Source organism: Lotus japonicus, chromosome 3, assembly GCF_012489685.1.
Source record: "Lotus japonicus ecotype B-129 chromosome 3, LjGifu_v1.2".
Lineage (NCBI taxonomy): Eukaryota > Viridiplantae > Streptophyta > Magnoliopsida > Fabales > Fabaceae > Lotus > Lotus japonicus.
In genome coordinates, this window is record NC_080043.1 from 19,802,185 (window position 1) to 19,816,426 (window position 14,242).

A 14,242-nucleotide genomic window follows, 5' to 3' on the forward strand; every position below is an offset into this window, starting at 1 on the left:
GATATCTGATAATATGGGAACAACATAGAAATGGTGTGGATAGAAAAACCTTGAGATGCGAAAAGTAATTTCCAAAGAGTTTTTTTTTTCAATAAACAAATATTAGTAAATTAGTCGTTCATCCGCGTTCGAACGAGACCTTTCACCTTCCACCTCATTCAATCCTTATATCTCTAACTCTTACCACTTAAGCTAAGCCGGTAAGTAATAAACAAATATTTATCCATGCTTGTTCAAAACCCAAACTTTGACATAAAACCAGAACTTCTATCCACCATGCTTTCCCGGGCAAAGATGATTTCTCGAGCCCGTACTCTGGTTCCCCCTCTCACTCCCCACCACAAACCACGGTTGTGGTTCTGCACACAACCAAACACAGACAGAGACACTGCCATTCTCGCCAGGTTCCAACAGAAAGACTGGCTTACCCCAAAACAAGCCACCACCCTCTGCAACTCCCTCAACCACCCTTCCTCCGCCGTCACCCTCCTCCACCTCTACACCGCCCGCAAAGACTTCAACCCCACTGAACCCTTCTGCACCTCCCTCATCACCAAACTCGCCCACGCCAACCTCCTTGACCCCATCCACACCCTCCTCCACCAAACCCTCAAACGCCGAAGCTTCTCCGATGACTTCTTCTTCACCCTCATCAAGCTCTACGCCCATGTCGCCCGCCGCATTGATAAGGCGGTTGAAACGCTTCTTTCCATGCCGGATTTCCAATGCTGGCCGTCGCGGCGGACGTTTAACTTTGTACTTAATGTGCTTGTTGCTAATAGGCTTTATGATGTTGCTGGTGAGGTTTATGAGGCTGCGCCGAGGCTTGCGGTTGAGGTGGATGCGTGCTGTATGAATATTCTTATTAAGGGGTTGTGCCAGCAAGGGGAGCTTTCGGCTGCGGTTAAGGTGTTTGATGAATTTCCTAAGTCGGGGCTGGAGCCGAATGTGAGGACGTTTTCGACGCTGATGCATGGGTTGTGTGAGAAGGGGATGGTGGAGGAGGCGTTCGAGTGGTTGGAGAAGATGGAGAAGTGTGGTGTTTGTCCTGATGTTGTGGTGTTCAATGTTTTGATTGGGGGGTTGAAGAAGAAGGGGAGAGGGGAGGAAGGGAAGGAGGTTTTGGATATGATGGTGAGGAAAGGGTTTTATCCTAATGTGGGTTCTTACCAGCAGGTTTTGTATGGGTTGCTCGATGCAAAGAGGTTTATTGAGGCGTTGGAGGTTGTGGAGGGGATGGTTTCGCGGGGTTTTGTTCCGAGTTTCGTGTCGTTTAAGCAGCTCGTCGTGGGACTGTGCCGGCACCGTCGGACTGAGGAGGTTGATTGGGCTCTGAGGCAGATGGTGAGGCAGGGTTTTGTGCCCAGGATGGGGATGTGGAGGCACATTGTCAACTGCGCGGTATCAAAACCAAGAAATTATGAATCTACTTGTGTTTCCCTTGATGAGATTTTGGAGGGTTGTAACCACTTAACCTGATCATAATATAACATAAATCCTCCATTATCTGTGTTTGGATTTCAGTTGTTGGACATTTCAAGAAGAGGATGAAACAGAAAACACACGTTCAAATGGAGTGCATATGAACGGGTTTATTGGATTGAATGTGCTTTCATGTTGGTATAGATCCTTACGCCAACACAAATTCTCTGTGTACAAAATAAGTAGAAGTATTGGAATAGTTGTGTCTTTGTATTGTTTTTTGGTTTACTGATAAAAGTGATTTAACATAAGGACTTCTCCAGAGGTACTACTCTCACTCAAACACACTTAATTACGGAGTTTTGATGGGATTGTATTGGTGCTGGTATGATTGCATTCAAGTTATGTCTTTGTATGATTTGGGTATCCAATTTTGAACATCAAATTAGATTCAGTTTATATGCATAATTCAACTTGTATTGGAATTTTATCTTTCAAAGAAACAGGACATGAATGGTATTATTTCAACTTCCGTCAGCTCTGTCATGAGGAAGCATGCATCTGTTGTGAATTCCTCAACTAATACACGAGCACATCTAGAGTATTATGATTCTGCCTGGCTCAGTTAGTTCAGTAGTATGAAAAAAACTAAGAATGATGACTGCTTGCAAATTAGATTCAGTTGGCTCGTTGCAAGTCAAGTCCAACAAGTCCAATTCTATATTTCATTTACCAATCAAAAAGTATGAAAAATAGGAAAATAATATATTACGAGACACTTTTTCTTCACAAAATGTAATATTAACACTTAATTGAAAAATTAAATGCGTAACCAAACAGGCCCTTAATGTCAAATCGCTCGCCTCCTTAGTATCACACTCACTCAAGGATACAGAAAAGGGTCAACCATAATACTGTATTTCTCATGTCTTACAAGTGCATGAGACACCGTGGACCATAAAAAAGTTGGTAAATGCCAACTCTATAAATGCTGTAAGGGGACAAAACAGATTGCATATCTTTTATCTTTTTTCCTTGTGTAAGTTTTGCAAGCTAACAAACCTCTACTGAAAATAAAACTTTCCAGCACCTGATACAGAACATATGTTACATGACCTATGGCTATTAACTATCCCAAGGACTATAAAAGTGAAAAGCTGTACAGACAAGAACACAACTATAGAATGCTGGACAAAATATAAACTTGCCAAGCCATTCATCAGCTGAAGAAACTGACAACATCTCATTTATCTGCCACAATTTCCTCTTTATCACGCTCCAGCTGATCAGATTTAATAAATTCTTCACCAGACCTGTCAGGGGAGGATGCCTTTTCCGGCACTACTTCAAGTTTGGTGTTCTCCACTGGAGCTTCACCCTCCACAGCCGTGTTAGACGGAACTGATTGAACCACATTCACCCTGGAATTGGGGGAACCAATGTTGCCTGAGACTGTGTTAGACGGAACTGATTGAACCACATTCACCCTGGAATTGGGGGAACCATTGTTGCCTGAGACTGTGGCCTGGGAAGCAATGGTAGTTCTTTCATCTATGGGTGACTGAGCGGAAAGAGATTCATCATCCGTAGAGTCGGATTCATTTTCTCCCTCTGGAGCTGTTGGTAACTCGCCTTTATATTTCCCTGATTTACGAGAAATAGCATGCTTTAAGCTGCGAGCCGATTTCTCTGCATGCTTCAAAATATTCTTCGCCATATCCTTTACATTTCCCTTGGCTGGGCTATCAGGACCACTCCCTTCAGTTGATCCGCCTTCTACCTGAATCTTACCAGTGGGAAAGCCAGAAATGTGATCCTCCATAATAAACTGCACACCGACCCCCTTTTCATTGACTGACCTAATGTTAACACGTGGTGACGAAAACTCCTCGCTGATAGGATCTGACTTATCATCCCTTTTTTTACTCCTGCGAAATACTGAACTAATATTGTGCAGGCCCCTTCTAAATGATCTCCTTAGATGTTTATCTTCAGTATTGTCATCAGGACTGCTGCTGTCATTGTTCAACGGGCCAGAGGCAGTTGAATTGCGGTTACCATCTAAATCATTAGGCTCCCCGCGAATTTCTGTATCGAGGCGTCGACTCTTCCCTTTTCTTGGTTCCCAAGTTTTGCAAACTTCACTTCCTGGGTGATGAACCCAAATTCCTGTTTCCTTTTGACCATCGACATCTACAGGCTCATAGTTATCTGCCATCTTGGGGGATTTGTCAGATGAAGCAGATGAGAAGGAACTTTTATTAGTAGTCTCATTTGCATAGGAATCTTTTCTTTCTTCGATGTCTGCAGTTTCCTGACCACATATATTATCAACTACCTGTACAGATTCAAAATTGAAATCAAACACCAACAACAGATTAGAAAACGTAAGAGCCACTAGTTGGATTTCATGCACACTAGAACCATTTTCATTTTCATCTGTATCCTATTCTTCATGTAAAATGCTCATCTTCAAATTCTGCCAAGTACCGATATAATTGAGAGAGAATTACCTTTTCATTGTTATCAAGAATAGTTATTGCCAAATGCAACCTCCCCATTTTTACGTTCTGAAGTGGCAGCCACATATCATGGCTTTGCCCATCCCTAAGATCATTGATGTTCACAGAACAGTCCCTGGAAACAGTACAACATTTAGGCTGACAGTGACAGAATAATTGCCAGAACTTCATGCGAAACAGACGCAGTGAATAAAGGATAGTACAGACAGCAAGAAAATTAATGATCAAACAGAGTGATAGAGAAGGTGTCAAATGAGATACAAAGAAATATCGTAATATTAATGGGAAACTGAAACATTCAACATTTAGAATTCTTACTAAGTTGATAAATATAAGAAAATATATGGTTTTAATTGTTAAGGACACATCAATAAAAGAAAATATATGGTGTTGACTGTTAAGGACACATAAAAATTCTGACGCGTTGTATGCTGCTCCATCAATAAATTTCAGATATTCTGGGAATGGCAAGTAAGGAAGTCTAACAGAAGCCAATATGATGGAAATATAGGAGAGAGCCAAATGGTTCTCCCAACGTCGCATAGGATCTTATTATGGTATTGGAATGAAGATATAGTTGTTATCAAACATAAATAATAAATGAATGTCCATATCCCAGCATGAAACCACACATAGTTGTCTAACACATGTACTGAATGATAGTAAGATTGATATCTTAATAATACCACAAAAGACAAGTCAAGAGGAAGTTCATTTTGGGGACAAAAATGTAAAATAAAAAACCCACATAATAGAAATACAAATTTAAGAACAGAACAAACCCGAGGTTATCATCATAGAAATGGTCCTTGTCACGAACTTCAATAACCAGCATGTTGCTAGACTCCCATGTTAATATGGGAATTTTAAATTCCTCTTGCCATTTTGGACTAAGTGTTTTCTTTTGTATCTTTGTTTTGAATCTGTATCCCCCCAAACGACCTTTCACATAAGGATCTGCTAATCCTGAAATATACTAAAAATTGTCAGCACTCACGTACACATATTAGAGACTGTCAAAGAATCATCACAGAGAAAGGGATAACCATTTAAATCAGATGGCTTCATGTCAGATGCTTCAACAACAACTATTTTTGCATAAGCCACAGGGTCCTTCTCATCCACCGAGAACCAAGACTCTGTAACATTAAGATTTATGGATGGATTATTAGTACTTAAAAATGCAAAACAGTACAAAAATGCAATGGTTAAAAGGTTGGCCACACAAACCAGTAAAAGTGACAAGCTTATGTCCAATTTTAAGTTTGAACTAAACATTGGTTGGTTGTCGGAAACTGATGGCCTAAATAATGGGCTGTTTGTGCTTTTGTTTTAAGTGGTAAAAAAACAATTTTTTATTTGAAACATACATTCTAAAAAATTAGGTTTACACTTTCAGTCCCTTTATTATAATTATTATAACTAATGCAGTAATGCATGATTTTGTTCCCACAATTATATTTCAAATGAATTTAATTCCAAATTTTTCAAATGATAACAATTAAGTCCCACTGTCCCACCATCAATATCTCTATTTAAAAATCTCAAACCTTTATTTTCGACCCAAAAACATCACAAATCACATTAATGAAATCATATTAAACACTCTTCAACTAAAACCTCACCAAACATTTCATATTAAACATTCTTCAACAATACAATTCATCCAAAATCATAAAATCCCAAATTCCTCTCACTTCAAACCCTAATATCATACATCCTACAAAATCTTTCAATTTTTTAAATTTCCACTAGATTTCAGAATTCTGAAAAATATTATTGGGATAGAAAATGAGAATTTGAAGATTTTAGATAAAACACCACATTTGCTTAGTTTTTTTAAAATAGACAACATAATTATCGGAATAGAAACTTGAAATGCAAAATAAGACCAACTTTTATAATCATGTAAACTTCTAGAAAATAAAACCTAAAAAAGGATGTGGTTTTTTTTTTTCAAAGCTACAAATAGTAGGTTAAGAAAAAAAGTGAGAAAAGAAAAGATAAAAATGTTGGAATGTAGAATTACTTTCGTATGCTTAAACCCTGAGTTCAAGAAATGATAATGACTATAAGATCCAACATAACAGCAAGAACACTCAAGCTTTTCCCCAACAGATAGAGTTACTTACATAGATCAAATAACATCATAAATCATAATGCTCTAACATGAATTAAGTTTAGAGATAGACACTCACACCGCAAAATCTAATGGAAATAGAACACTCACCAAGACTATGAAGTAAATAGATTATAACAAAATTCAAAAGCATGACATATAGTTTTACCTGGTTGTGGTGAAACAAATTTCTCAACATCAACAACCAGCATATTTGGCTGCAAAATATTTCAACATGAAAATATAGAGGAAAAAAATCAGCAAGCTATAACAGTTCATAGCATCTGAAACTACTAAAAGATGTGAAGAACTCTAGTGCATATTTATATTACAACATCAAAGAAGCAAGACAAGAACATACAAAGCAAGAAGATAAGAGCATGAACAGAATAAAATTTACCTCAACAAGGGTCTGTTCAAAAGCAATAGACAAAAGCTTATCCTGATAAAAGAAACAAGTTAAGATAACATAAATTAAACACAGCACAAGAAAAAAGGAAAGAATGTGGAGAGAGAGACTGAGAGAGAGAGAGAGAGAAATGAAAATAAAACTACTCTCATCCAGTACAAAATCAAGGCACACTTACAAGCCACCCTGCAATCCCTGGAATGTCTGTAACATCAAGCCCATGAGTAAAGATAGGTTTAACAGTCATCTGGAAATATGGAGGCTCAACAAAGCAGACGCGTAAACGGCTAATAAAAGGCCATGTCTGCATAAATTTTACCCCTACCAAGACCTATACAAAAGACAAAGAAATAAATAATTCAAATTTTATTCTATTCCTTTTCTCTCCTAACTGTCTAAGAAGCATAATCTTTCTTTCATACAAATGATAACTTGTAAGAAGGACCACTATCAATTAATATTTTAAACTTCCCTAAAAAACTTACACGCAAATGTGCACATCCAGTATATAACCTTAAATCCATTATTTTGTTCAGCGAATATTAGGTAATAAAATTTCAATATTCAACGAACGAGTCATGGTAAAATTAAAACTCCACAGCCATACCTTCCCTTCAATATGCATTCCAGTTATGTTCAGCTTTGCCCACATTCCAAAGCCCAATCTCTTTCTCAGTTTCACAGCAAGTATTGCACTCATATCATCAGCTGTAAGAAAATTCATTCCTAACTCCAGAACCTGCAATGATCACACTGTAATGTTTAAGTCAAACTGAAAAAGAAAAAAAAAATCAGTAGCAGTTGCTCAACAGGACAGTCCTGAGATGATGCTTTAAAACATCACACACATACCAAGTGGTCATCATCACACTGGCGAAGCACCCTCACTTCAGTAAACAAAGGTGGGTTCCTTCCCAAGTATAAGTGCTGAACTAAGGCTTCTTTCTGCGAATAAAATATATGCATACCGATATTTGATCACTACAAAAGTCACAATTTTACACTCAAACACAATCATAAAAATAACAAAAATATAAAAGGAACAGGGGGGGGGGGGGGGTGTTAGCATCTCTCTTGGTCAAATTCTCAAACAAAAACAAGAAATTCATAAAAAATTGACATTCAAACTATAAAAAAATTGTAAGAATTCAAATTGTTTGATCAAGCACTATTATTAAAGACACATAACGGAAAGGCAAAAGTCATACAGCAGTCCAAGGTTTGTACTTCTCTAAGAACCATGGTATGATAGGGAGTAAAACTTTCTGAGAGGCAATTTGTTCCATACATATGGGCCATATGTTTTCAACTGCATGGTTCAACCACCGGACTGTTTCAGAATCAGAAAGCACCTGAAAACAACAAAGGCCATCATTATACAAGTCATATTAGTAAATAATCATAACATAATCCTTTGCCAATAGAATACCACATCCCCAACAATACTATAACATGCAAAGCAACAAAAAAAACAAAGATATTAAAGGAACTTGATAATTCAGTTTTCTTCATCGAATGTAAAGCATTGTTTTCGACGATACAAAACATGAATCTTGGACTCTCGTTTATGTCAACCTTATCGATAAGTAATAATTCAGTCAGAACCCAACAAGGGTGGGCAATAGCTTAGGCTTTGAACTTGGTATCTGAACTTTCAGTGACAGATTCCATTTATTTCAGGGATGGTTTAACATTTAAGAAGAATTTATTTCAACACTAATTTATTTTTCTTAACTAGTGATCCATCTCAAACTTGATGATCCATAAAATCAAATAACCAAACTATAATCAGCAGAGTTACATTACATACCCTTCTTTGATTAGCTTGTTTCCACTCCTCATGCTGCAACTTCTTCTGCAGCCTGATAACATAACGCTCATGAACCTTTGCAAATAAAAAGAAAAACACCCAAGTCAGAAATGGAATATTCCACACCCTATACAAATACAAATAGGGTAAAAACAGACATGGCCCACAGGCTACAAAACCAGATCCAAACACTCAGAAGAGCCTAATTTTGTTTAACTGTTTCTATTCCAAATCATAAACTAAACAATCAAAAAGCAAAAACAAAAACAAAAAACTAAGACAAAAGGGAAAACATAGAAAATCCAAAAAAATTGCAAAGCAAGATCCTTACCAGATAAATATAGATCAGAGAAATAAAATAAGCAATTGGGTGGCAGCAATTGAATGCAGATAGCAACCAGATGCAAATCAGCACAATCCCAACATGATGTAAGATAGAAATTTCTGTTATATCCATCTCTTTGAAACTGAAACTGTTGAAACACCCTGTTAACTGAAATCACTAGTCTCTTCAACGAAGTTACAAACTTTATAGAGACCCATTAATCCAAATCAAAATCTGAATCTGTTAACGCGGAATATGCGTGTTGAAAAGAGAACCCAAAAATGTAATGTATTAAAAAACTGATGAGTCTTTGGTATTGACCCCACTTGCCAAAAAGCTATTAATGATTGATATTGAAATTCAACAGAAGATTTTGATTTTGAAGTGTTGTTGAGGTATGAAATGAAATGAAATGAAGAACAGGGATTTGGGTCAAAACATTGGAGGAATTTTAAATGTTAAAATATTGTACAGGGAAGTGGAGCGGGTGAAGAAGTGTAACTGTACCATTCTCTGTCCTAATCTGGGTGTTTAGAATGGAACATCTGGAATGGTGAAACGGTGGCGTACAAGGGAAGTAACGGACATAGAGAATGGAGGGTGTCTATTTCATTTTTAAATAAAATAACATCACAAGGCCCCTCAAATTTTAAAGGGAATCAGTTCCAGGGCCTGTAAAATTTTCGCGTCAAATTGACTTCCTAAGAAATTTTTTTTAATTCTATTAAGGTCAAATGCTGTTAGACCTCAATTTTGTTCAACAACACTTTGCTGCCTCCGACACTAAGACCTCCGCCACGTTCCTCGCTCTCCGCCATTTCACTTCCACTGACGAAACCGACACCGAGTTGGTCTCGAAGATCCTCCTCGAACACCACAACCCCTTCGACGCCATGGAATCCTCCATCCAACTCCACGGCATCACCTTCACGACCTTACACCAAACCTCCTCACCCAAACCCTCTTCCACTTGCAACAAGATCTGTGAGCCCCACCCCCACTTGCAACCAGATCAGTGAACCCCACCCCCACCCCCACCCCATATGCAACTAAATCTGAGGACCCACTTCCGAGAACGTGTTGTTGGTTCTGATCTTCGTCGCGGTGGCGTTGTATATGGTGAACCGGAACAAGGGTTTAATCCAGAGGAACGTTTCGGTTCTGAAGCATTTGCGGGAGCATGCTCGATTCTGCAAAATGTGAAGCTCCTTCTCTGCATGGCTAGTGGTGGCGCTCGTCATCCCTGTGCTTCTCTCTCTAAGGAACCCACAAGGAGAAACCGATAGCACTGAAGCTTATACTCCTCCTTCTTTCTTCTCCGATTCTTCGTTTTCGGTGAAGCTAGCCTGCAACCTCACCCTCAAAAACCCCAAATCCACACCAAACGAAAATCAGAATAGGATTTGGGTGGGTAAGGTGGCGGTGGGGTTGAGGTTGAGGTTGGGGTTAGGGGTTGGGTTTGAGGTTTTGGGTGGGGAGGTGAGGTTGCGGGTGGGTTGGGGGTTGAGGTTGAGGTTGGGTTGCGGGTGAGGATGCAGGGCTGGGGTGGGGAATTGGATGATGATGATGAGTTTTTATTCCCTGTTAATAGGGTTAATTAAAGAGGATGAGGAAATGTATCAGGGATTGGTTATAATTAGATTAGGTTAGATTATTAGATTAGTTAGTTAAGGGATTATTAGATTAGGTTTTTATTAAGTTTTAAATTTTTTTTTCTGATTAAATAATTGAGTTGGAATTAAAAAAAAATAATTAAAAAAATTTATAAAAGCCACGTGTAATTGATAACTAGGACAAAATTGAGGTCTGGCAGCATTTGGCCTTTATTGAATTAAAATAAATTTCTTAGGGACCCAATTTGATGCGAAAATTTTACAGGCCCTGGAACTGATTCCCTTTACAATTTCAGGGGTCTTTTGATATATTAAGCCTAAAATAAATATTTAGTTGATATGTAAAAAAAAATTTCTAGGATATATTTAAGATAGAAAATTTGCATTTTCAATTGTTAAAATGAAAACGAGCTACTATTATCATCTTTATTGTCACGGCCACTGCGACCGTCATAAACACCACCATCATTGTCGTCGCTGCCATCACCATCATCATTGTCACCCTCGTTGTTGCCAAGACCATCTATGTCATTGTCGCCACCACGACCAACTAGTGAGATTAAATGTGGTGATGGTGGCATCGACAGTGGTGGAGGGGTTGTGGCAGCGGTGTTGGTTATGGTAGTAGTGGTTCTGGTGGTGGCAGTTATGGCGCCGGTGGTGGCAGCTGTAGCGTCGGTAGTGGTGGGGTAGATGTGGTGAAGGTTATGGTGGCGATGACGATGGCAGTGTGGACGGTGGTGGTGGTAGAGGTGATTGAAGTGAGGGTAGCGGCAATAGTGGTGGCAGTGGCGGTGGTAGCAATGGTGTCGATAATAATGGCTAAGGTGGTGGCGATGATGCCAGTTGGGGAAAAGGGGGTTACGATGGCAAGGGTAGCGGTGGTGGGGTTGTAACTTCAATGGTGGTGGCAGTGGCGTTGGTGTCGGTTGCGGCGGTGATGATAGTGAAAATGAAAACAGAAAGTTAAAACAAACATGTTTTCTAAATCTGAAAATGAACATTATTTTTCAGAAAATAAAAATGAAAATAGAAATTATTTTCTCCAACCAAGGACACTTTTATTTGCTTATGAGAAAACTACTCCCTCTATTTCAAAATAATTATCCAGAAAGACAAGAAACTCGCAAATTCAATTAATATTGTTAACATTTAAAAAAAAAATCTAAAGTTTACCCTTTGAAGTGTACTTTTATCTTTCTTCTTATTCTTCTCATATGAGCATTATATGAAAAAATATCAATTAATGAACTCTGGAAATTCTAAATTGACAGTTATTGTGAAATAATTTTTAATGAGTGGAGCTTCTATCAAGAGATCAGAAAATAAATCTCTGAACATGGTATATTGCTTAGTTTGTCTGTCATTCATTTTTTTTTATAGGCAATAAAAATTATATTGAATAGAAGTACAATGGGTACTTCAACCCAATACAAGTAGAAAAATGAAGAAAAATACAAGCTAAAAAATAAGTAGAACATCAAAGACCCTAACAATGCCGAAACTACCCCACCTAATACCTCCTTGAAAATAGACCTTACAAAACAGGCCTCGTTAAAACCTTATTAGGATAAAACCCCCTTGGGAAAACCTAATAAGGGAAAAGAGTACCAATTTTGAAAATTAAAAAGATGAAATTTTTAAGGAAATTTACAAGAAAACTAAATTCCCACCCCAAGCCCAGCTGCCAAGCCGCTCAGAAATTAATTCACCAGTGCCATTCCTTATTACATTCACAATGTGCTTTTCTAGGGGCATGACTAATGGAGAACAACCATGTTTGTTACTCAGTTGCAACTTTAGGACTTTTTATATCTTTGGAGCATGATTGTGGTTAGGAGAGCACGCTTGTGGCTCCTGATCAGAGAACATATCAATCTTTGGTTAGAGGATCTCCTCGTTTTCCCTAGGAATACCATCATCATCATAAATGGTAAGGATTGGATTTTTAAGTTCGAAAAAGGCAATGTCCACTCCTTTTGGGAAATAAGTCGATTGAGTTTCCCTTTCCTCTTGTTGAGCTAAAATACACACGTAAGGTAGGGCAAATGCACTCTGTTGTTTAAGTAATATAGGAAATGTAAGTCACAGTTATCGAACCCAAGGGACAAGGTGGACAACTAAGCTTAGGGGTGATCATTCATAGGTTAAGTAGATTAACAATGAAGGTTATGGAAGTGAGCATGCATGTTGACAAATTGCTCAGATAGAGAAACTACAATGGATAGAATAGAAGTGTCCTAGAGATATTTCACTATCTTGTCGTAGGAAGTTGGAAGTCAAAAAGACCTAATCCTAATACCTTAGCCAAGATCGTAAGAAAACTAATTTCCTACACTTCCCTTTCATTGATTTCATAATTAATTTTACCATGCCAATGATAGATTAATTACTGGTGATATGGTTAATTGCTCCATACAATTAAGCGTATAAAAGGGAAATACAATCATAAGCTCACCCTGTTTACCATCGCGATGCATCGCTTATTAATCAAGTTAAAGAGTTGCTTCGGGGGGATTGAGAGGTGCATTGTCACCATTTGCTTCGTGAAGGCAATGCAACTGCAGACTTCTTGACAAAATTGGGTGTTGAGTCGTCGTCTTCTATGTTGGTGTGGGATCCACCGGTTGGCGTTGCTCCTGTGCTTCTTGCTGATCGCCTAGGGATTTCTTTCCTCAATGAGTAGGTGTTTCGTCTTTTTGTTTTTTTCCTTTTTGTTTCTCTCTTTAAGCATTTGTAACAAAAAAAAAACTCATCAATTAGAGTGTTAAGTTCTTTTGTTAACACTTCTGTCGATACTTTCAATTATGAAAATAAATCAAAACCATCAAATATCAGAATATTCATTGAACCTTAAAAACTTTTCAAGATTAATACATTATTTTTTCAATACATCCCCATCTAAAGCTTCAAATTTGTTGGAATCAAATAAAAAAATAGCCTCATATTACAAAAATTGTTCAAATCATGTTTCAATAGAATTAATTAATTGATATAATATGTATAAAAAAAATACTCAACATGGAAAAAAAATTCAAGTGAATGTGTGATCTCATTATTAATATTTTCATTGAAATTAGGTTTTCTTTAAATTTTATGTTTTTTACGAAATTTTTATTCTCTTAAAATTGTTCAATTACACCTTTCAGCAATATATTCTATATATGTTTTTTTTATAAGCCATATTCTATATACATATATATTCTAGGGTTAATCCTCTACTTGGTCCCTGTGGTTGTGTGGCCGTCTGAAATTAGTCCCTCTCCAGAAAATCTGAAAATCTAAGTCCTCGCGTTTGGAAAAGTGTGTGGAGCAGGTCCTCGCCGGAGGGACTAATTTCCACACACTTTCCAAACCCGAGGACTTAGATTTTCAGATTTTTCGGGGAGGGACTAATTTCAGACGGCCACACAACCACAGGGACCAAGTAGAGGATTATCCCTATATTCTATATATATGCAGTACTAATTTATTTATATGTAGGTCTAAGGAAATTCTCTTTATGGCTTTAGGCAATACACGACCTTATCTATTTGATGTTTTTCTCTCTTTTTTTTATTTGTCAAAACATATGAGGTTTGCGTATTTTTTTTTTGACATGAGGAATACATGGAGAAATATAATTTTCGAAAACAATACTTCAAATCTTTAATCCTTGTGTTGACTTCACATGGTCGATTTCTTTATAGGATAGTAAAGTATAATTTAAAGATGCTAATAAGTATATTTCATATGCCTACACTTATTTTTTTGTATAAGCTCATATGCCTCCACTTATAATTTAATTTGATGTACTCCAATGAAAATCGGCGGTGCATGTTACTACTACGTTTATATTTTTGTAGTTTATTGTTGTTTTATGAGAACATTGCTTAGTTTTCTGATGAATAAAAAAAAATAGAACATTTCTTCAACGAGATAACTCTTGTTTGACACGTATACTATACATTGGATATTGATTGAATATCTTATAGTAAGATGAAACCGACCAACACCGTCACACAGTTGCACCACATGTCATT

The 14,242-nt window shown here is 37.5% G+C and overlaps 2 protein-coding genes across 3 annotated transcripts; one reads left to right on the forward strand and one right to left on the reverse strand.

Annotated features, from left to right (window-relative positions):
* Positions 1-154: 154 nt before the first annotated feature.
* LOC130743342 (pentatricopeptide repeat-containing protein At3g14580, mitochondrial-like) lies at positions 155-1,890 on the forward strand. The gene has a single exon (XM_057595549.1). The coding sequence runs from the start codon at positions 226-228 to the stop codon at positions 1,477-1,479; it is 1,254 nt and encodes a 417-aa protein (XP_057451532.1). The 5' UTR covers positions 155-225; the 3' UTR covers positions 1,480-1,890.
* A 376-nt stretch (positions 1,891-2,266) lies between these two features.
* Positions 2,267-9,133, reverse strand: LOC130743341 (C2 domain-containing protein At1g53590-like). Of its 2 annotated transcripts, XM_057595547.1 has the most exons (13): positions 9,115-9,133; positions 8,614-8,755; positions 8,283-8,357; positions 7,681-7,824; positions 7,325-7,417; positions 7,080-7,211; positions 6,651-6,803; positions 6,464-6,505; positions 6,233-6,281; positions 4,991-5,083; positions 4,727-4,910; positions 3,936-4,059; positions 2,267-3,760 (listed from the first exon to the last, which is right to left on the reverse strand). In XM_057595547.1, exons 2-13 carry the CDS (start codon positions 8,737-8,739, stop codon positions 2,666-2,668), a joined length of 2,310 nt encoding a protein of 769 aa, XP_057451530.1. In that variant the 5' UTR covers positions 8,740-8,755; positions 9,115-9,133; the 3' UTR covers positions 2,267-2,665. The 2 variants fall into 2 exon arrangements, with proteins under 2 accessions (XP_057451530.1, XP_057451529.1); XM_057595546.1 differs by lacking the exon at positions 9,115-9,133 and having other exon boundaries at positions 8,614-9,086.
* Between the last annotated feature and the right edge of the window lie 5,109 nt (positions 9,134-14,242).